At 33.1% G+C, this 22,563-nt stretch overlaps 1 protein-coding gene across 6 annotated transcripts in view; it reads right to left on the bottom strand.

Moving 5' to 3' along the window:
* LOC126973158 (protein unc-13 homolog A) overlaps positions 1-22,563 on the bottom strand; it is a 116,118-nt gene that overhangs the window by 74,553 nt on the left and 19,002 nt on the right. For 4 of the 6 annotated variants that reach the window (XM_050820363.1, XM_050820364.1, XM_050820365.1 and 1 more), the window contains exons 2-8: positions 17,681-22,410; positions 15,865-15,908; positions 15,187-15,277; positions 13,137-13,211; positions 11,805-12,024; positions 967-1,099; positions 631-737 (exon numbers count right to left, since the gene is read on the bottom strand). In XM_050820363.1, the coding sequence (XP_050676320.1) occupies positions 631-737; positions 967-1,099; positions 11,805-12,024; positions 13,137-13,211; positions 15,187-15,277; positions 15,865-15,908; positions 17,681-22,156 (5,146 nt within the window). In that variant the 5' untranslated portion in view covers positions 22,157-22,410. The remainder of the gene's footprint in view (positions 1-630; positions 738-966; positions 1,100-11,804; positions 12,025-13,136; positions 13,212-15,186; positions 15,278-15,864; positions 15,909-17,680; positions 22,411-22,563) is intronic. The other 2 variants (XM_050820362.1, XM_050820368.1) reach the window with 1 other exon arrangement.

Genomic DNA, 22,563 nt, shown 5'->3' with positions numbered 1-22,563 from the left:
TCATATAAATATTCCAAAGATGTGTCAAATTTGTGTGCAAATCTAATTTCGTAAGTGAAAAAATATTCTGGATGTGTCATTGATTCGTGGAATTTCCTGATGCCGATGGAAATAAGCTACTTCGTTATACCAAAGTGAATTAGCAGTGCGTTACTGACCGTGAATTGATCAGGTTGTTAGTAAAATTGCAATTAATGTGTATATAGTATATGCTTAAGTTTACATAAATGTTTAGCAAGGCAGTCTTATTGATCTCTGTATTTCTTTTTTTTTTTGAGTAAACTTAAGCAAATACAAGTAAGTAAGTGGATTACAGAAATCAGGCGAAGATTGAGTCTAATAGAAACTTGCGAGCACGCGGATCGAAGCCGCAAAAGACCACTGCAAACCTGTGATGGCGATTTTGCAGGACCATTTTGAAGTCCCTTCTATAGTAATCTGCTCAGCTTGTTCTAAGGTGTCTATGTGAGTGTCAGGATCGACGCTAAAAGTCCGCCTGGTCGCCACATGAAAGGAAAGACAAGACAGTTTAGTGTAGTGCCTGTATTTTGTTTGTTCCGGACCGTCGCCGTGTCTAGCCTGCCTGCAACCTGCCAAGAGAAAGTCATTACACACGACACATCTCCCAACCTGTAATGGCAATCTTGGCGCTCCATTTCGACGTGCCATCGAGGACTGATTGCTTCACCGTACTCATGTGTGCCACGTGTCCATCTTGTTCAATGCTGAACACGCATCTGTTTATAACACATTGTACTGTCAGTTGGAAAGAATATTAAACAACATAAGCACTTTTGAATTTCCATATAAACAGCAGGGTTTAATTGGATATAGCTCAAATAAATTACCGTATTGAAAATCCAATAAAAACTGTAAAGCTTTCGAATTAGTATTAGTATGATACTCAATCAATTTACACAGTTAAAAAATGTATGTTTTAGAAAGAAGAATTAGTGGTTGGTATACCTAATGAGTTCGAAGATTTCTGGCTTATCTCGCTCTCGATGTTTCATTCGTTCTTTCATCGCAGTGATTATAGAATTAGCTTTATCCTCCGCCCCGTGTTTGGAAGACTTTTCAGCGGCTCCTGCGAAACACACTGCTCAGGCGGTGCCAACACTGTTCTGGCATGTCGCGGGTTGCGCCAGGGGGGCTCCCCGCCCCGGAATCAGGCCTGCCACGACCACTCAGAGACCACAACCTGACCAGACTCCAACTTAGATCCACAAATATTCCATATATTGATGTCGGATCTGGTCAAGTTGTCAACCTTGAGGGGCGCCAGCCGGAGCAAACCTGATTACGGCGCCTTTAGTAAAAGCATCCCAAAGCTATTTCCATTCATATTGCTCTCTCCACATCCAAGAAATGAGGATAATCAGCTAAAATAGCAGTAGGATATGTATACAAATTTTAATATCGTCATTGTATCATATTCTGTACGACTGTCACCATCCAAACCACATCATACCATTGAATTGTTTTAAATTACATTTTTGAAACGAATATAACAAATTAAAATAACAGATAGTGAAAGAATAAGACGCGGAAACTATAAAGAACGTAAAATAAGACCACATATAATATTAAAGTGGAGAGGTATTGGATTGCGTGCACACATTGCTACATTACTCTTTAAATCCATTTTATTAGGGCTCTGGTGAATTCGAAACCTCTAGCCAATTCAGTTAAGAATGTTACACAGTTCGAAGTGTAAGTGGGGTGTAGTCATAAAGTACCAGGAGTTTAAGTTTCGGCGCTGGGCGGGGCAGCCTGGTGTGAAGAGGGGAAGTTTCCCTAACTACGTGTAAAACTATCTACACTTCAAAAACATTACTGTTTCTAATTTTCTAATTCACACATTGCAATCAATCTATGAGATGCGGTGTTCATGGATCTAATCGAAATGTAAAATGCCTTTTTCGAAAACATTAAGTTCCTCTTATGTGTTAAAACGTACAAATCGCGCCCAAAATGTGGACCGTTTTCAAACATTTTAACTAATAAGACAAGGCGAGATGAAGTTAACAGTTAAGTTTGACTACTTGATGCTTTTAAAGTGTAGAGTATGGCGGCGCGCAGTCGCTAAGACCGATTTAATTAAATGAATGATTAATAAACGACTGCCCACCGAAATGATTGTGCACATGAGGACATCTCTGATAAAAGAGGAATAATTTAGAATACTGAACCGTTGCCATGCACACCGATGAAGCAAATACCAAGTTATCAGGACTCATGCTATTATATGAGGTCTGACATAAGAGAAAGGAAGAAAAGCAGTTTAAATTGAAAACACAACATTTAGAAACATAAACATTGATCAAAACTTATCGATTTGAACTATTATGAAAGTTCTTCCTGTATCTCGAATATATGAATGTACTATACTGTGATATATGTGTTATCAAATACACATACCAAATTCGATATAGTCATGCAACCATAACATGCATTTGATCATAATATATACTACTATAATAACTTTGATTCCATGTCTACTATTTACCTACACAAATTAAAACGTAACATTAAGTAATACAACACACATTTCAATAGCAAACACGATAAAATCGAAAAGCATTGTCATTTTTCACTTTGACATGGCATTAAAAATCAAACATTGATAAACACATATTGTAACAAAATGTAGAACACGAATACATATTTTATGAAATGAATGAGAACAGAGTAATGAGTTTCATCAAATGACTCGACATAGTTGTTGAAGGCTGAATAACGCCTCATCAAACAAAGATAATTATAATATATTCTGAATAGCTAGCATAAAATGTGATCTGATTACAATTTTATATATCCACATATCTTAATATATATAAATAACGTGACACGTTGTTTGTCCGCGATGGACTCCTAAACTAATGAACGGATTTTAATGGGGATTACTTCATGGAGTGCAGTTGGTCCAACTTGAGAGATAGGATAGTTTTTATTTCGATTTGAGACCCAATATTATTTTTATTTTCAATATTTGTTTTGTATGGACATATTTTCTATTAGAGAATTTAGTGACGCACGGTTGACAGTTTCGCTGTGAAATCATTATAACAACAGGCAGCATTTTTTACGATATAATTCTTGATGTTTTGAAATATTATTGGCAAATTCCTATAAAACAGTGTTTTTTTTTATTATCTACAGAACAGCGTCTGACGGGTCAGCTAGTTATAATATAATGTATAGTCTATACCTACATAAAACTCCTTTTGCCGAAATAAAGTAGAATAGCATAGCGAGAACTTATTTATGTTTCAACAAGTAAAAATTTTAATATTAATACTAATCATCATGTTCACAGCACCCTACCAGCATTGTTAGAAAACATTATACATTAAAAATGAAAAATTGACTGTCAAATTTGTTATAAAAGATTAAACAAATTTTTCCTTGAGACTATATTTTATTAGTATTAGACGTCTCTATATTTAGTACTAACTCTGCGCAAAAGTAAAAAAGTAATATATCGTCATATATTTAGTACTAACTCTGCGCAAAAGTATGGTCAAGACTAGGTCTTGTCTCATTTTTGTTTATACGTATAAAGGAATTTGAAAACAAATTTTTAAAAACGATGCGGGAGTCGAACCCACGACGTGAGATGTCGCTCTTGCTCTCAAGTAAATTTCCTAAGATGCAAATATTGGGGTTGAGCAGGTTATCAACTGTAAAGTAGATCCTGTAGATGAAGCCACAACCTGAGAGTTGAACAAAGCATACAAGATTTTATGACGATACGTCAATCGAACGGTTAGCTCAGTTGGCAGAGCACTGGCACGAAACGCCAGGTCGTGACTTCGAGTCCCGCATCGTTCATAAAATTTTGTTTTCAAATTTTATTTGAGTATTAATCCTAGAAGCAAGGGACATTATCACTTTAAAAAAATAACAAATCGTATGTTAAAAAGTAAGTTCGCATTTTATTATTATTTGGCAGAATATTTATCGAGATTGAAACCCCGAGAGATAAAAAACGAGCTGACTTAACATAATATATGTTATAAATATACTCATAAAAGTCACAGTATCAAAATGCTAGCAAATTTATGGGCGGGAAATATCTCAGAACCATTCCTAGTTTCTCTATATTTATGGAACAGTTTGTATAAGTAGCAGAATAACTATTTTATATCCGCTCATAAAATCTAGATCTTTATATTTCACAAGTCGTCGTCGAATGGATATAGTATATTTGAAAGTAGTACGTAAGATCTTGGTCACAATGCGACCCATACAAGAGCGGCTTGACACTAGTCGAGATCAATAAGTAGTGAAATGCTTGAGCTCCCAACAAACATAATCTACGTCAACTTAACGCTTCTCGCTTTGATTTAATATAATGATGTAACGACTACCGAGTAATACTTATTGAAGTGGAACTTCTTTACCGACAAATGAGAGAAATTTAATAGTAATTTCGTCACGATTTTTGGTTACGCGCTATGTTGCCTTTTTTTTTATCAAAGTCAGTATAGTGACGTAAATAATATATTGGTTTGAAAGTGATAAAATAAAAAGACTTGTTAAAATTCAAGTGAATTTACAGTAAAAGTGAGAGTTATTATATATATTATATCGTTTGATAAATCCAACACTTGAACGTGATTTTAATATTTATTTGCGGTTAACCTCACTTTTGATTGCAAGTATCACTGTAAAGAAATTTATTAAAATAAGCAAGTAACAATAAATATGAAAGTTTTAATTTAATGACGTTGTCATAGTATTGTAAATATTGTTATAAGATTTGTTGTATTCTATTCAATAAATGAAATAATAATTTACAAATAAAACAAAACACAATTTGACACTGAGCCTGTGTTTTAATTATTCGTTTTTAATGATTTATTTATTCATTCAAATTCTATAAAATCATTGCATCTCTACAAGATTAACTGTCATCAAAAATAATAATTGTATTACTTACTGCAAATTTTAAATCATAACTTGTGTAATTGAGTGTATTATTAAATATCTGATTTGAATTATTATATTATATTAATAATCTGAGTTATTATAATGGAAGTTGAATATTAAAGTTCATAATATATTTTTTGTAAACTGATTAACTAGGTTTTTTGCTTAAGCCTTATCTACCCAATTTCTGTGAAGTTATAGTAGGAAAATGATATGTCATAAAAAGTTTCACTTCTTACCTGTGCACTCTGGTCCTCACACATATATTTTTTGAAAGCTTCTTTAGTATATTAGCACATAAAATGAGTTTGTAAAGCCTTTATACATTAATCGAAAGTTAAAAATTACGATACAACAGAAAATACGTTAAAATAAGTATCTACTGTCATCAAAATGCATATTTTGCACGGTGCGACGTTTAGCTCCAATACGGCTTTTTCTTATTTCCATTAAACTTATATTATAATTCCACCAACAAGTTTTATATGATTAGAATAAATAGGCTAAGTCGTCTTGGAAGTACTTTTACTTAATACACTTGTTGTGTATCGTTATGTCTATACTAGTATTATAAAGCTGCAGTGTTTGTTTGTTTGTTTGTTTGTTTGAACGCTCTAATCTCTGGTACTACTGGTCCGATTTGAATGATTCTTTCAGTGTTGGGTAGTCCATTTATCGAGGAAGGCTATAGGCTATGTTTTTTTTTTCAAAATTAGGGATCCGTAATAAAATTGCTATTTTGTAACACAAGGTGTAAAATCGAAAACCTATTTTTGCGTGCGCTGCAAAAACTATTGACAATAGAACAAAATGATGTACAATATATATATAGGCAATATTTTATTACTTATAAAACGTTTGCCGGGTCAGCTAGTACTAAAGATATAAAGAACGGAAGACGTAGTTGCGTTTTTTCTATTAGAAACGACAAAGATTGTTGTGAGTATCCGACTGACATTTATAAACGAAAGTTCGTTTCATCATCGTCGTTCATCAAGTTCGTTTTATCATCTTTTGTAGTTTTTTCTCGAAAATATATTGAAAATGACATCTGCGGAAATTGGTATTTACAAACTCATGACCATAGTAAGCCCTTGTTTATTGCTAGTTCGTAAAAACTAACACACATTTTTTTTTTTATGATAGTAAGGGACGAGACGAACAGGACGTTCAGCTGATGGTAATTGATACGCCATGCCCATTACAATGCAGTGTCGCTCAGGATTCTCAAAAAACCCAAAAATTCTGAGCGGCACTACAATTGCGCTCGTCACCTTGAGACATAAGATGTTATGCATCATTTGCCCAGTAATTGCACTAGCTACGGCGCCCTTCAGACCGAAACACAGTAATGCTTACACATTACTGCTTCACGGCAGAAATAGGCGCCGTTGTGGTACCCATAATCTAGCCGGCTTCCTGTGCAAAGGAGCCTCCCACTGGTTCAAATTCAAATATATTTATTCAAAATAGGATTTGACATCACTTATTGAAAGTCAAAAAACTACCACCCATTCCAAAATGAATGCCTCAGACCTGAGAAGAATGGGCGCAACAAACTCAGCGGGCTTTTTTTTTCATCAAATAAATATGTTTACAAAGTAATATTGTACAATTAAACTTATTATTTAATAGCCTGAGGGCGGTCACTCCATTCCCAATCTGTGGTATCATTATGAAAGTCCTTTATGTTATAGTAACCTTTACCACACAAACGTTTTTTAACAATTCTTTTGAATAACGTAATACTTTTGTTTTGAACATTTTCTGGGATCTTGTTGTAAAAGCATATACATCGCCCCACAAAAGTCTTACTAACTTGACTTAGCCGAGTAGAAGGCATAATCAGTTTATGTCTGTTCCTAGTGTTAACATTATGGTTATGACAGTTTCTGGCAAATTCACTTATGTGCCTATGAACATACATTACATTATCAAGAATATATTGAGTATTAGAATCGTAACCATGAAAATTTTACTTGTATTGTTTTTATTCCTGACTATCACAATTCACCGCGTATATAGATACTTTTGTCCTTATTATTGACTATTGCATGCCACGTAAGCGAAGCATAGAGGTAGGGCTATACTACTCTTAACATTTAAAAAAAAGCGACCAAGTGCCAGTCGGACACGCCCATGAACAGTTCCGTAGCAGCAAGTAACTTAATATAAAAGTTCTTACAATTCGTTGTAACTTTGATCTATGTTTTAATAGTAGTGTATTTTTTTATTTAAAGTTATGACGCATTAAAAAAAATACTTACAAAATCTCGTTCAACCCAATTTTCTGTGCAACAGTATAATTCTTATAGTTTTGGAAAAAAGTGGCTGTGACATACGGACGGACGGACAGACAGACATGACGAATCCATAAGGGTTCCGTTTTTTGCCATTTGGTTACGGAACCCTAAAAAGCAGTTTTCCCGAAACTGGAATTGTTTTTTTTTTTATTTATGCTGCAATATGAGTGCACTTATATCAATTCAAAGAATCTGTGGGATGGAATTCTTTTCTGGACATCCGTGCTTGTAGCTTTCCGGAAGAATTTTTTTTATTTATATTTTTATTATGATTCAGTATTGAAAGATACATACAAATTTTCGCTCTTCTACGATCTACAACTATTTTTCTATCGCGATTTTTATATTATTCTGTTCCATCCAGAAATCCGCTATAGGGTTGCAAGATGGCAATCGAATACAATAATTGTAGTACGATATATTTGGTAGGTCTGAGAATCGGTTGCATCTATTTTTTATACCCCAAAACTTTAAATTATAGTTTTTTTTTATTACTTTATATGGCAATACAACATTTGCTGTATCAGCTAGTTTTATTATATATATTTATTTTTATTTTTATAATATAAAGAAACACACTACAGACTTTCTCAATGAATGTGAGCGTTGTAGTACGATATATTTGGTAGGTCTGAGAATCGGTTGCATCTATTTTTTATACCCCAAAACTTTAAATTATTGATTTTTTTTATTACTTTATATGGCAATACAACATTTGCTGTATCAGCTAGTTTTATTATATATATTTATTTTTATTTTTATAATATAAAGAAACACACTACAGACTTTCTCAATGAATGTGAGCGTTCAATTAACTGTTATTTAATTATAATTTATAATAACTATTTCTTTATGACTGACCCAGTGCTCTGTGAACGGCTTGATCACTTAGCGTTGCGTAGAGACGTCGCTTCATTGTGTGTCTTCTACCGCATTTATCACGGGGAGTGTTCCGAAGAGCTGTTTAACCTGATTCCTGCCGCCGAATTCCACCTTCGCACGACACGCCACAAGTTAGGATATCATCCCCACCATCTGGATGTGTGGCGGTCCTCCACAGTGCGGTTTACAAGGAGCTTTCTTCCACGTACTACAAACACCTTCCTTAAGGGCCGGCAACGCTCCTGTGATTCCTCTGGTGTTGCAAGAGATTGTGGGCGGCAGTGATCACTTAACAACAGGTGACCCGTACGCTCGTTTGTCCTCCTATTCCATAAAAAAATACAATTATACTGACAGTTATTTAATAATGATGGACTTTTCAATTTTAGATACCTTTTTTTTAAGAATATGAGGCGTGTACTTTTCGATTTTCCAATTTTTTAGAAATTCCCTAAGTAGCGAAATTTAAGTACGAAATGGCGTTTATCATTAAAACCGGTCATCTTATAGTCGGTTTCATCGGCGATTTCGATCGATAACAATACTATTACATGATGTATTTTTTTTCTAATTGCGTAAAAGTAATTTTGAAATTAACCATCTTCGTTTTTACTCTTTGTTTTTATAACTGCAAAAGTAATAGATATACAGAATGTGTTGGAACAGTTAGAAATTATAAAATACAAAAATAACATGTTTACATTGTTGAATGAACAAACAAATTTCGTTTCTTCACCATTGCTACGTATCTCTTCCGGTAATACGTCACAACAGCCGACCAATCACAGCGTGTCTAATCATGGGACGAGGGTGTGATATACCGGTTACCGGCTCATTCAATTCAGTCTCGTGCCAGAATTTGGCGAGCCAGAACCTCGCGAAATACGTGTCGAACCGAACGAATAATACAGATATTATCAAAATTTAAGAAGTTCTCTTATGGCTTGTGATGATTGGACTCTTAGTAGAGAATTAATTCAATTCCGATTCAAATTCAAATATTTTTATTGAAAATAGGATTCAAAATCACTTATTGAACGTCAAAAACTACCACCCATTCAAAAGAGACTGCCTCAGACCTGAGAAGAATAGGCGCAAGAAACCCAGCGGGCTTTTTTTGTATAAAAATATAGATTACAATTTGATATCGTACAATAAACATTTATAATTAAAGAGCCTGAGGGTGTTCGCTTTATTCCCATTCCGTGTGGTCATAATGAAAATCGTTTATGCTATAGTAACCATTCTCACACAAACGTTTTTTAACAATTCTTTTAAATTTCATAACACATTTGTTTTGTACATCTGGGATCATATGGTAGAAGCATATACATCGCCTAATAAAAGACTTACTAACTCGACCCAAACGAGTATTAGGCATAACAAGTTTATGTTTTTTCCTCGTGTTAACATTATAAATGTCACAGTTTCTACAAAATTCCTCAATGTGCTTAGGAACATACAGAACTTTATCAAAAATGTATTGAGAAGCAACAGTCAAAATGTATATATCTTTTAATTTTTCTCTTATTGATTCTTTAGGCCCTAGGTTATAAATCGCGTGAATAGCCCTCTTCTGCAGCACAATGCTGTTAATATCGGCCACACTGCTCCATTACTAATATTTACTGATTACTAATACTCCGCAGGTCTGTCTTTCTGTCTATCAGCGTGTATAATATAAACCACAATAGTCAAACAGCTGTAGTTTTGACAGAATGTTTAAATTGCTTTTGGGTACTGAAGTCCGCACTCAAAATCCACCATTATCTCTCTTGAACTAACATATAAATTTCAACTAAGTTAATATGAGAGCTGCAGGTTTAAATTAAGTACAAAGAGATACGAGAATTAATCTATATAAAGTAGACACCAAGTACCTATTATTTATAAATTCAATTTACTCAGCAAGTTCCTCGAGACAAGCTTTTATCAAATGAACTTGTGAAATGCTTAAAAAACATTAATTTCATTTTATTCAAATCTTTGATTTTTCATTTTATCACATTTATATTATAGCAGATTAGCTAGAGCTATTTTTTACTTAGTATTTCAAAGGTAAATTGAAAGCTTTTCTATTTATTAAAGACGAGAATAAACCATATATTAAAGTCTCTGACAATGTCTAAAATTGAAACGATATCGTGTATATTGGAAATCCCTCATACGTTTCTTATGACAAGCATTGGCAATAATATTCTCAATAGCGTGCCCATTGAGACAGCTTCTGACATATCGGCCTAAATATTATGATAAACAATTACTTAATGCAAAACAATATATCGTTCGCTTGAATGCAATCACATTTATTCATCGATTTATAACAGTTTTGAATTAAATTGTAATTTATAATCATCTATATTCTATCAATGAATGCAATTAATGAAACTATTTTACTACAATCGCTTGTTAAACTATTTGTGCTACAGTTTTTATAATAATATCTAGTACGTAATATACAATAAATCATTTCATATAAAACCGAGCCATAAATACTATTACAAAATAGAACATCACAGTTTTTCTTTTGTGTAAAGTATTTTTACAGCAATGTGTTTCCACATTAAATACAATATTATGTGAATGTGTTGTTCCGAATAATAAATATAATATATAAAGTACGCCAAGGAGATTAAAGAATATGAATGGCATAGACTATAGAGTTACTAGATAACACGATTTTTTTTAAATGCCAACGACTGCTTTATTTTCCGTCGCGTATTCGTAATTAATTTGACAAGAGGTTGAAACATAAACAAAATTATTCATTTCATATTTTAGTAACAATAAGCCTATATTATTTGTTCTTGAGTACGATACGATTTTTTTAAATTTGTTTGTTTCTGCACAGATAATGTTCATTATTTTTCATATATAGCAAAGCAATAATTAAAAATTATCACAATATAAATTCGTTGTAAAATAATTTCTACTAAAGAATTTTTCATACAATATTTAATAAAATCCAAACACGAACAATCTCAACACAACTAAGCTAATAGTTTTCACTTTTGATGTGCAGTCCAACTAAAAGTTCTTTTATTTAAATAGTATTTGTGGCCAGTCTCGATGTTTGACCCTTAGATTATTTATACCTACGTCTAGAAAGAGCCTATTTCTGCTTGACAACTGAAAACAGGTTTATTACCGTAGTGTGAGTGAAAAACTACGTCTTACACACGCGATATATATGTCACTTTGTTTTAGTGTACATGCATTTTTTTTGCGTTTTCACAACTGTCACAGTCTATCTGCACGTATAAATGATCTAAGATTTTACCTTTCAATAGCTACATGACGAAAATGGTTATACACGGACGAGTAAAAAAAGGACTCCGCGCCGTGATATTAGCAAGTGAAGTACCGTTATGCTAGTGTGTGTGCCGTTACGGGGGATACTAGTTACAACATTTTTTCTCCCTTAAATAATCATATATGACCGTAAATACTTATAAAGTATCGATTTTACACTTTTTGACGCAAACTGATCTATCACAGACGATGACAATTCTCATAATGAACGCCTATCGGCCTGTAGTAGTGTTAGTGTGTGCGTGGGGCTATGCATTTACACGTTAATTGGCCTGTTTTGGTGCTACACTGCTATGTAAGGTGACACGGAGTCCTTATTTTTTTAATAGTCCGTGTGGTTATATTGCTTGGAGTGAAATAAATGAGACTTACTCTGTAGACAATCCGCATTCAGCAAATCTTTACATTTTTCGTGGCATTTGACCCCGCATTCGGTGCACCTTACTCCTTGCCGAGCGATGCCCCATAGTAAGCCTTCACATTCATAGCAATAGGTCGGCGAAGTAGCCGTCCAAAGAACGAAGTTGTGAGGTGTAGTTGATGATATGGGGTAGATAAGAGCTTGCAGAGTCTTCTTATACACATGCATTTTCTGTAAATAATTACTGTTGTAGATTCCTGTTAAATTTAGTCGTCAATCGTTAGTTATTCTTACTAGTGTTTGTGATATTAGGTAATTGCTAGATGTGGTCACGGTTTGATCGATTCTAGTCATTGCATATGCATTGAAATTTGGCAAAACCACCATGTAAAATGTAAAATAATGATGACACATAAATGCCAATTCCAATCATGATGGGTAGCACTAAGCCCGTAAATAATTCAGACAAAGATTTTTTCATACTTAAGAGTCACCTATGTGACTGAAATGTTCTGTTTTTACATGTTTATTGTGAGTTAACGAAATGATTAATTAGACATTAATTTGCAGAAATCAATCGGATCCAACATTACAAAAAATTTATTACACCTCATGTAGTAGAAAAGCTTCAACAAAATTCATTACGTTGTTTCCTAAATTATTTAGAATTAATTAGTTTGGGTTAGTGTTCCGGACCACTAGATTTAGATTCCCGTGTTTCAATCGGGATAAGAGCGAACGTTTGTACAAAGAATATGAATGTTAGTTTCCGAAGTACGGATGTTCATTAATGTATATTATTCTATAAACATATCTTTGTTGGTCGTATATTTTTATATGAGAAGGGGCAATCGGGTAAGGCTTACCTGAGGGAGTAAAAATCACCTCCCTATGGACATTTGCAATACCAGAGGCCTTCGAAGGTAAGATTATGCCCTGAGCTTGTAGGTACCTAAGTTGTATCGGTTTTGGAATACTGTTACCGGCAGATTAATCCAAGAAGAGGGGGCAAAACAACAAACTTATCGCCTTGCACATCCATATATGTTCAAGCTATACTTAGATTCGGGTTAGATAATTTATTTCAAAACGCTAACAATCGAGATATTATATTTTGAGTTACATATTTGCGCATTCATAATACTTTATTATTCGAGTTTTGCACATGTTTCGTTGTCTAAATTATTAAAATAAATTTATAAGTGGTTCAGAGGATAAAATAATAATTTTAATATGATTACAGAATGAAGTTAAGTATATTAACATACCTGTGTCCTTATTTTGGTCTAATACATATCGTAAAATAATTTTACCGAATATACAATTACTTACAATACACTTACCAATTCCTCATCGTTGAGTGTAGCTCTATGTACTGCCGACGTCAACCCCGCGTTTCTTTTTGTAGCTGCCATAGTCTGGTTAACAAACCAATATTAATAACACGCACCAACCAATAAATTATATTTATAAAATCTAAACCTTGATTAATTATCTACACATGCCTATTTAAAGCTGTTATAAAGCTCTTTATTGTTTAATAATAAGTACATTATGGAAACTATTTAAGGTAAATATAGAAAATGACTTTTGATTATCTCATGTGATCTAAATACGAGCATAAACGTGCAGCAGTTCTAAATTTTACATTTCATTATTGTGAATAAAAAAATATAAAATTATCTACTACGAGTATGTATATTATGATTTTATATTATTAATAGTTTATTAAAAACAAAACCTATGTATCGATTGAATGTTTATAGACATGCTTTTTAGTTTAGAAAGTGCTCAAAGAAAAAAAAATCAAAACCTAACATCCATTGTATATATTTCCACTTCATGCATTATTCATTTAAAGCAAGCAACAAAACTCTGTTGAAACAAAATAACAAAATCGCATATTCAAAGCCGTAAAGAACTACATGCAGATAGTTTTATTGGGACAGATGTACCTTAAGAACCTGCAAATCCATGGTTTGGGAGGAAATGCAATAATTAATCATTTTAATCAGGAGTATAGCTTTGTTTCACTACATCTATTATTAGGTGACCTCTATATATCGTACGATCCGATAAGGTGATGCCCGCTAAAGTTGGTACAATCACCTACACAGGTAGAGGATTAGAAAAGAAGTAAAAAGAACATTGATACACCAAAGAAGAAAGGCGGAAAATTGTCCAGTGTTACACAACGTCGAATACAGGAAGATAAATGGGAACAGAGTCCTACAATTAACGAGATTGCAGTTCTGGATGACATTTTGGATATTTAATTATTAAGTCATTACTATAATCCATACTAGTATTTTAAATATAAATATAGTGTTGACTGCTAGTTACATTTTTAAAACTAAACTTCCGGGCCCCTATTTCATCAAACTGCATTAATCAGAGACATAATATCTGTTGACAATTCGACAAATGTTAACATTTTAAGACTATTTTTAATGGAAATGTCTTAAAATATTCCAAGCGATTTTTGGTACAACTGTCAGTTCGAATCCACATCAGATCGAATCTGTTTCAGACTTTCGTTACAAGTGCAGTTGAAAGTAGAACAGATATTTTGTCCTTTGAAATCACTAACATTTCGTTAACAAACAAAACTTTTAAAAAGTTCAAATCAAGTCAACAATGTGGAGTAGGGCCCACGCCCTTGCGACTGTTTTTATGACGTTTCACACAGAAGGCCACATTTCATTCCATTTTTTTTTGTGTAGTAATCATTTTTTCCCCATGATTTTGAAGAGGTCTTCATATTAAATATTAAAAGATTGATAGAACTATAAAAATACTAATCAAAATACAATAATTATTGTCATCTAAAACGACAATTCTCGTGTTTATAGCAATTCGATGATTTATATAACAAAATCATTAGAACTATTGTCACAATAGCTTCCCAAATATCTCGAATATTTTGTTATCAGAATAGAACATTTATTACGCGCCTAATGTTACTAAGCATTAGGAAGCGTACGTCGATTTGAGACAAGTAGCTGCATTAAAATCATTTAATTTAAATTTAAATTTTTACCAAAACGGTTAGTTTTTGCAAAATTAGGGGAGATTTAAGTCTTTTTGAGTTACGTATTTCTATATCATATACTTTTAAGTGAATTCTAATGGGTAAGTAAACTAAAGTTGTAAGTGTCATAGTGACAAAATGAAGGACCAAAAATAATTATAGATTTATAAATAGTTATATTTTAAGTAATGCAGCTACCTAAACATGGATCATAATATGTTATATATTCAAACATATCTTAATTCTAGTTTCGACGGAATTAAGAAAGATTTGATTCTGATCGAAGATACCAAGATACGGATCGGATTATAGATCCAGCTTGAGAATCTTACTATATCATAAGTAATGTAACTTCTACTTACAAGTTCGGAAACGAGCGGTATAGATTTTCGTCTGGGTCTAATATCAGGCATGCTGTCGATGTTGCTATAAAATGGGTTATCCCCTGGGTGCCTAGAATTAAAGAAAGAATATTAAAAATAATTCTTTTTTAATTAATTCCTTGAGATTTTCTTTGATAACAATTATATCACTACGATCGCTTCGGAAATTCGTATTCTTTTTTTCGCATTTTTCATATAATATGCATAACATTACTTATTGCTAAAGACAATCGTTATCTAGTCACGGACTTCTTCATCTTTTAGTTAATCTGCTCTTACATATTAAAATACTTACTGCAGAGAAATTTCAACAACTCTTAACATATTATATATGGATTATATATGGACGTGTAAAGTATGTATAGGTTTATATAGCTAAATATAACAAATCACATAAAGAATCTCATCAAAAAATTTTACGTCAATTTAACAAAATACCATCTCATTTCAAAATCCTCTGCTATAAAGTAAAAGAATAAAAAGTTTGATATAAGTCTAAAGTTTACGGTTGTGTATCAGAGCTGCTCTTGTAAAAATCAATGACGCCAAAGGCACGAAAATCGATCAATTTAGCATATTTATCTCTACTTTAAAAAACTTCTAATATATCTCGACCTTTCTTTCTTTATTAGGACTTTATGAAATTAAATTACTTACCCATTTCCCCGCCCGCCTTGCTCACTAAAGCCGCCGGTGCCATTCTAAAAATAAAAACATAAATAAAATTAAAAAATAAACTAATAAAAAAAACTAAAATCTAACATTTTATTGCTAACAAAAATCTCTTATATCTATAAACAACATTTTCATAAACATAGTGACTGCGATTAACTGGATGATCATACATAATTAGGAACCATATTGTAAGAATTTAAGATTGGCTTTTCAAATGCATCTTATTAATCGTATTCACGTATTTAATAGATAATAATAATAGAATGGAGAATTGACACTGAAAATCTAAAAGTATCCAAAAAGTATTCTAAATCAATATTGTATGAATACAAAAACAGTTAACAAACTCACTATTGACATCTTTGTATTTTTGTAGCAGCCTAATATGGAATCAAAGCGATCATTTATATAGCCCGAAGCGGGATTAGTATATATCAAATCCCAGCAAATGAAGGACCACTTAGGGTTTGATTAAATTTTCGAGAGTACATCACATCTTACACGGCTTAGAGCATGTTTATAGAAAGCCTAATTCTTAAACATAGTTACATTTTTAAAACGTCAAGTGCCACCTACATATTACTATGTGTAAGACACGCGCTACATAATCTCCCTACGTATCTTAAGAATCTAGATAACTACGTTACAAAACATATTATTAATATCATCCTTAGCCATCATATTATTATAATGTTAATATGAATGTAATGTATGTAATGATGAGTAAACATAGAAAATTATATTGTGTAAATATACAAGCCTATTTTCAATATCTCTTCTAATTTAATAAATTTATGGCCACTGAAATATTGAAGCAAGTGGCTGAGTAAATATTTTTAACTTTGTATCGATATGATGTGATATGACGATCAATAATTTTGTACTTATGAAATCAATGCGGTAGTTGTGAATGAATCAGCGCTTTGCACTAAATTTAATTAGAACACTACAATAATCTAAAATTATCAATCAATTTGAAGCCCTACAGTAAGAAGAATAACGTGAGAAGCAGTTTTACTGATGATTACACAGTTGTCGCGTTATATTTTAACAATTTATAGAATTAAAACAGTTAATTAATATAGTGTTGAGTACAATTTTTACGCAGTATACTTAGTTATTGCCTTGTATAAGTAACAGCATTTTTATTTGAGTACATATTATAAAGATTAAATATTCTAGTATTAGTAGATAATTATGAGCACCTATAGTCTATGAATGGGAATTATAATAGCATTATTCAAAAATTATAACAATAGTATAAAAATTGAAGACAAATATTGTGTATAAACAGCCGTACTGTGTATAATACTTGGTTGAGTTTGAGATAAATTCACAACCTTGACAGTAGTAAAATTCGCTGTATATTCGACTATAATATCATTTATAAATTGTATAATAAAGGTAATCCACACAATACTATTTTACCCTTTCACTTGTAAATTGGAATTTAATTATAGCATAGTTTCATGACTAGTGGCAGTTTATTTTATACGCCGCAGTTTTTTTAATGAACGAGATCTTTATGGCTGAATTATTATTATTTGTATAGATACTATTTTACATTTTCTACTAAAATTAAAACTTGTTATTATTCAGCTTTGTATAATCAGACTGTATGGCACTAAATTATAAAATTATAGAACTGTTTAGCTCTCTTTATATTTACCATAATAAAACAATAGATTTCATTCCAATCGAATATTTTTGACTAACATAGACATTCAGCCAGAAAGATAAACACCTAAATTTAACTCTTAACTCTAATTTCATGGAATTTTTGCATCAAATAACTTACACCCGCGCTGACCTTGTCCTTTTCAGTCGATGGTGTTGTAGACACTGGTGTTTCTACTGTCTTCTCTTCAGCTTTTCTATCCTTCAGAGCTTTTAGTAGCTTCCATTTGCTACCAACTGGAGCATCTTGTTGGGAGGAAGGCTCGTTTTGTATTGGCTCTTGTATATGTGCTTTTTCTTCCTCCTCAAACTCATCACCACTTTGAATAGGACTATCTGGACCGGACGTTTCACCCGAACCAGAGTCAGCAAACGATTTTTCATCGTCAGATTCTTTATGACTCTCAATATCATCATGTTGTTCATCCATATCAGTAAACGTAGTGAGCTTCTTCCATGTTTCTTGATCAGGAGTTTTATCATATTGTACTTTTATAGAAGCCGTTTTCAATTTTAATTCTCGTAAAACAAATGACATTTTTTCTTTTATAATAATGTCTGATTCTTCTTCAATTTCAGGTTCTTCTATCAATAGCTCTCTTTCAATCTCCTGATGAGACTGATTTTCCATCTCTTCTAATTTTCTTAACTCATATCTATACCACTCATCTTCAGAATCAATACTATCTTCAGTACTTTGTCGTCGTGATGAAACTCTGGATCCGCTTCGCCAAGAGTGTGTACTTCTACTGTCATCATCATCATGCTTATTAGGGATATCAAGGCTTTGTTGATGACGAGGAAGAAACTTAGTATGCCCTGCACGTGTGCTTTGAAGAGAAGGGCTCCGATCTGGATGAGAAGGTTCTTCAGAAACTGAGTTACTTTTTAAAAGCTCTGGTGGACTTATTTTATTTTTCCCTGAATCTTTTTGGGATATAAAGTTAGTCGGATGGAGAGGCGTGGATTCGATTGAACTAGTTTCAATTTTAGGTGGTGAAGTATCTGGAGTGTCATCACTAACAGAAGATGACTTACGAAGGCGATATTTACCTAGAGCTCGGGAAACGGCGAACTCTTGCGAACTTCCATTATACGACTTATTGCTTTCGTTTTGTGATTCATCAGAGATTGATGAAGTTTTTTTCATGTCTCCTACTGTAGCAAATATGGCTGAAACTGATGATGAATCTTCCTTTTCATCTTCAAATAGATCAACATTCGTTATATCAGTATCGATATCAAGCTTTTCCAAATCAGTTATATTATTTTTACTCATTTGGCTTATGCGAGCAAAATGAAAATCAATGTCATCACTTTTGTCTCTAGGAATGCCATTAGATGTGGAGAATATCTCTTTTTCATCACACTGACTATTGTCTTCATTAATATGGGTGTCATGGTGGTGTGTTATCTGTTTTTGTTGAATTTCTTGTATCTTTTGTTGTTGTTCTACTATTTCTTGATTATTTGATTTTCGTTGTTTGGGCTTAGCTGGTACTTTTACAAACATATTACTTTCATGAGTTGAATCTGAAAATACACTATCACTATCCTCTGACTGTGCACTTGATCGACCACCAGACCATTCTGTTTCTGATGTTTCCGGATCAGATAGCGATTGATTGCTTGCTTGTTTTCTTCTTGCTTTTTGTAATAAGCCAGACATAGAAGCAACTAAGTGATATTTCTTCTTGCGTCTTTGAGCTGATAATAATCTTTCTTTCAAAGATTTTTCCTGTTGTTCTACAGTATCGACACCAGACGGCAGTGAGTGTGATCTATGTTTTTTAGGTAGATGCAATTCTGGAATCCAATGACTCATTGTACTCATTGCTGATTTTAAGGATGACGTTCTTTTGGGTTTTTTGTTTTTATCTTGTGTTTTAATCTTTAAATTTGAGGATATAGAAAGATAACCCGACTCAGACACTAAAATACCACTTGATTCTGTATATTGATCTTTTCTTAATTTTTGTTCGGATATTTGCTTTTCATATTTTTGCGCTTCACCCACCACATTACCATTACGCTGATCATATTGCTGTTGCTTAAAGTATTCTTGCTGTAATTGATTTTGGAATTGTTTTCTTTCAGATATACTTAACGAACGTGATTTTATACTAGATGTTTCCACAGAACTAGATGGTGATCGATTTCCCGTTTGCCAAGATATGCGCTCTTCTAATGGAGTACGTTTTGGGGAATCATATCTACTTGAAGTTGGATAGTATGATAATGCATCAGTTAAATTACCTGAAGGATATCCAGTACGCATATTTGAAACTTTATAGCCATTTGGATATACGTTGGGATCTATTCCGCTTATGCTGCTAGTTCTACTTAATGATTTTTTGCTAAGATTACTTGTAGACATTACAACAGTTTGTGCATGGTAACTAGGTTCAGGTGGGTAGCAATCTATTGCTCTTGAGCTATCTAAAATTTCATTTCTATCTATAACGTCGGAAAAACTTCTGTCTTCAGAAAGCATTCCACCTGGGGTACTATAAACTGTTGTGAAAATAGGTTGTCTATTTCCAGCTACAGAGTATATAGATGGCGCATCGTTCCCATAATAATACTCTCCAATGTTAGTTAGGGCAATTTTACTTGTCATGGTAAATTGTAGGTCATTTTTTAAATACCCTGATCCTATTTTTTCTTGTGATTTTCGTATCATAGTATCTATATTTTCACTTCGGTTTTCCGACATTTGTGACATGAAATCTTTATTGAATACCTTTTCATCATAGACATATGAATCAACTAATGTTTCTAAATAAGGTTTTGAATCCATGTCGTAAGTTAACCTCTGAGTTGAATTTGGTGATATAACTCTCATTTTTATACTTTCATGTGATATTCGACCTGGCTTAGGAGATCCTGGACTTTTTTCTAAGCTAGACCAACCACTCATTGATGATAAACCAGAATCAGACTTAGCTGTTACTATAATATTACTGTCTCGTTTTAACTGCTTTGGTGATGCTTTTGGTGATTTTGGTGAACGTGGACTTAGCCTTGAAGTGTCTTCATGTACCGTATTTATACAAGCAGACAATAACGATGTATCTGTGGATATGACTTCGTTATTATTTTCAATACTTGAAAATAGTTCCTTTCCATTTGCAGGTGCTGGTGGTGGTGGACTTGGTGATGACCGTACCTTACTCTCATATGCTAATAAATCGTTATCAGTACTTCCGTTATAAATTTCATGAATTGATATTGGCGAGTGCTGTTCTGTAGAGGACCTATATACATCATTTAAATTCTCAGATGTCATTTGACTGGGATAATAGTTTTGTCTAGTATTTTCTCCTATTTGATACGTAGATCCGTAATCAAAACGTTCTCTAGAGATCGAACTCGGAGATTTGGACGCTTTAGCAGCGTTAATTTCTGCATTAGCAACTGCTGAGCTGTATGCTAAGCGTCCAGTGACAGTTGTATAAGGTTCAGTAGACTTCCTTTCTGGAATAAATTTTCGCCTTGGAGATAAATTTGTAGGTATATATTCTAGGGTCCGATTTGAAAGAAAATTTTCTGTGAGAGATAATCTAGAAGGTGATTTATCTTTTGTAGTAGTATTATCTTGATTGCCTGTTAGAATAAAATCATCAAAACTTTTCATCATATCATTGATACCCCAATTTTCACTCCCTGTGTACATACTTTTTAGTTGTTCATTAATAATATTACCATCTTCTGCTAGAGCTTTTGCCTCTATTTCTCTATCATGTTTTGTCACGTTTATATCTGGACTTAGAATAGCCTTTAAGTCTTTAAGCTCTCTTGAATCTTTATGCAATTGTGTTGTTAACCTATCGATTTGATGCAACTTATCTACAGCAATTTGATCTATAGTATTCAACGTTGATAAATGAACTAAATCTCTTTCACTAATACTGGGTCCACCTTGCATTCCACAATAATCTTTGTAATCTGTTGCACTATAATTTTGTCCACTTGTGTGTGCTAACTCTGTTTCTTCTGGTGCTTCCCAAATCATGTCCAATTGAGATGGTGGTCTGGAGGCGTCATCACAAATATAGTCATCCCTATATACTTGATTTAAACTTCTGTAAAAAGCTTCATTTGATTCCAATGCCTCTTCTTGTTCATTTAATGCATTAACATTTTGACTAATATCCAAACCCTCTTCAATTCCATCTTCAATGACTCCATTGCCGAGAATTTCTCTAATAACTTCTAATCTAGATATCGGATCTCTAGACGTTCCAGTGCGGCACGTATAAAAATCTAGCAAAGTTGATATTACACCTTGTTGATCAGCCAGTAAAGATTCTAATCTTTCCAAACGGTCCCACATTCTAACGTATTCTTGGCTTAGTAGGTCCAAAGCTCTCCATGCATATTTCAATTCAGTTTCTAGGATATTTAATCGTGTGCCAAGCCTTTCCATGTAGTCACTAATAATGTAGTCGCCTGAATATGGGGGCAAATCGGGAGGTAAAGCGAGGGAGCCGCACTCGTCCATATCGACCAAGGCACCCCCACTCCCTCCGGCCTCGTTTTCCTCCATCGTGTCGCTTGCGCCTGCCCCAGCATTGTCGTGAATTTCGTGCATCATCTTGTGATCGAAAAGCAGGCTTGGTGTAGCATCTTTCACTATGAGTCATCCCATATCTTTTTACACTTAACACTTTTTACACAAAACAGTGCTTTATCTCTGACATTTTTTATAATTAACATTGTGTCAGATGTTAGCACATTGTCTGATTGTCTATTCACTTAAAACACTTAAACACTGATTCTAATTTAAATTGAAAGTTATTTGTACTTTGTCAGAATAATCAGGATAAAAAAATACATCTTAATTCATTTCTGTAAAGATAAAAGGCTTCATTAGGAGAGAAATAAGAAAACACTAGTATGTACATAATACATTATGTACACACCAGTGATAAAGTGAAAGGATACCTCTTTGAGACACACAAACTATTATAAAAACTAATGTTTAATAAAATAACATTGAAA

Source organism: Leptidea sinapis, chromosome 28 (assembly GCF_905404315.1).
Source record: "Leptidea sinapis chromosome 28, ilLepSina1.1, whole genome shotgun sequence".
Lineage (NCBI taxonomy): Eukaryota > Metazoa > Arthropoda > Insecta > Lepidoptera > Pieridae > Leptidea > Leptidea sinapis.
This window is presented reverse-complemented; position numbering and strand designations above follow the sequence as displayed.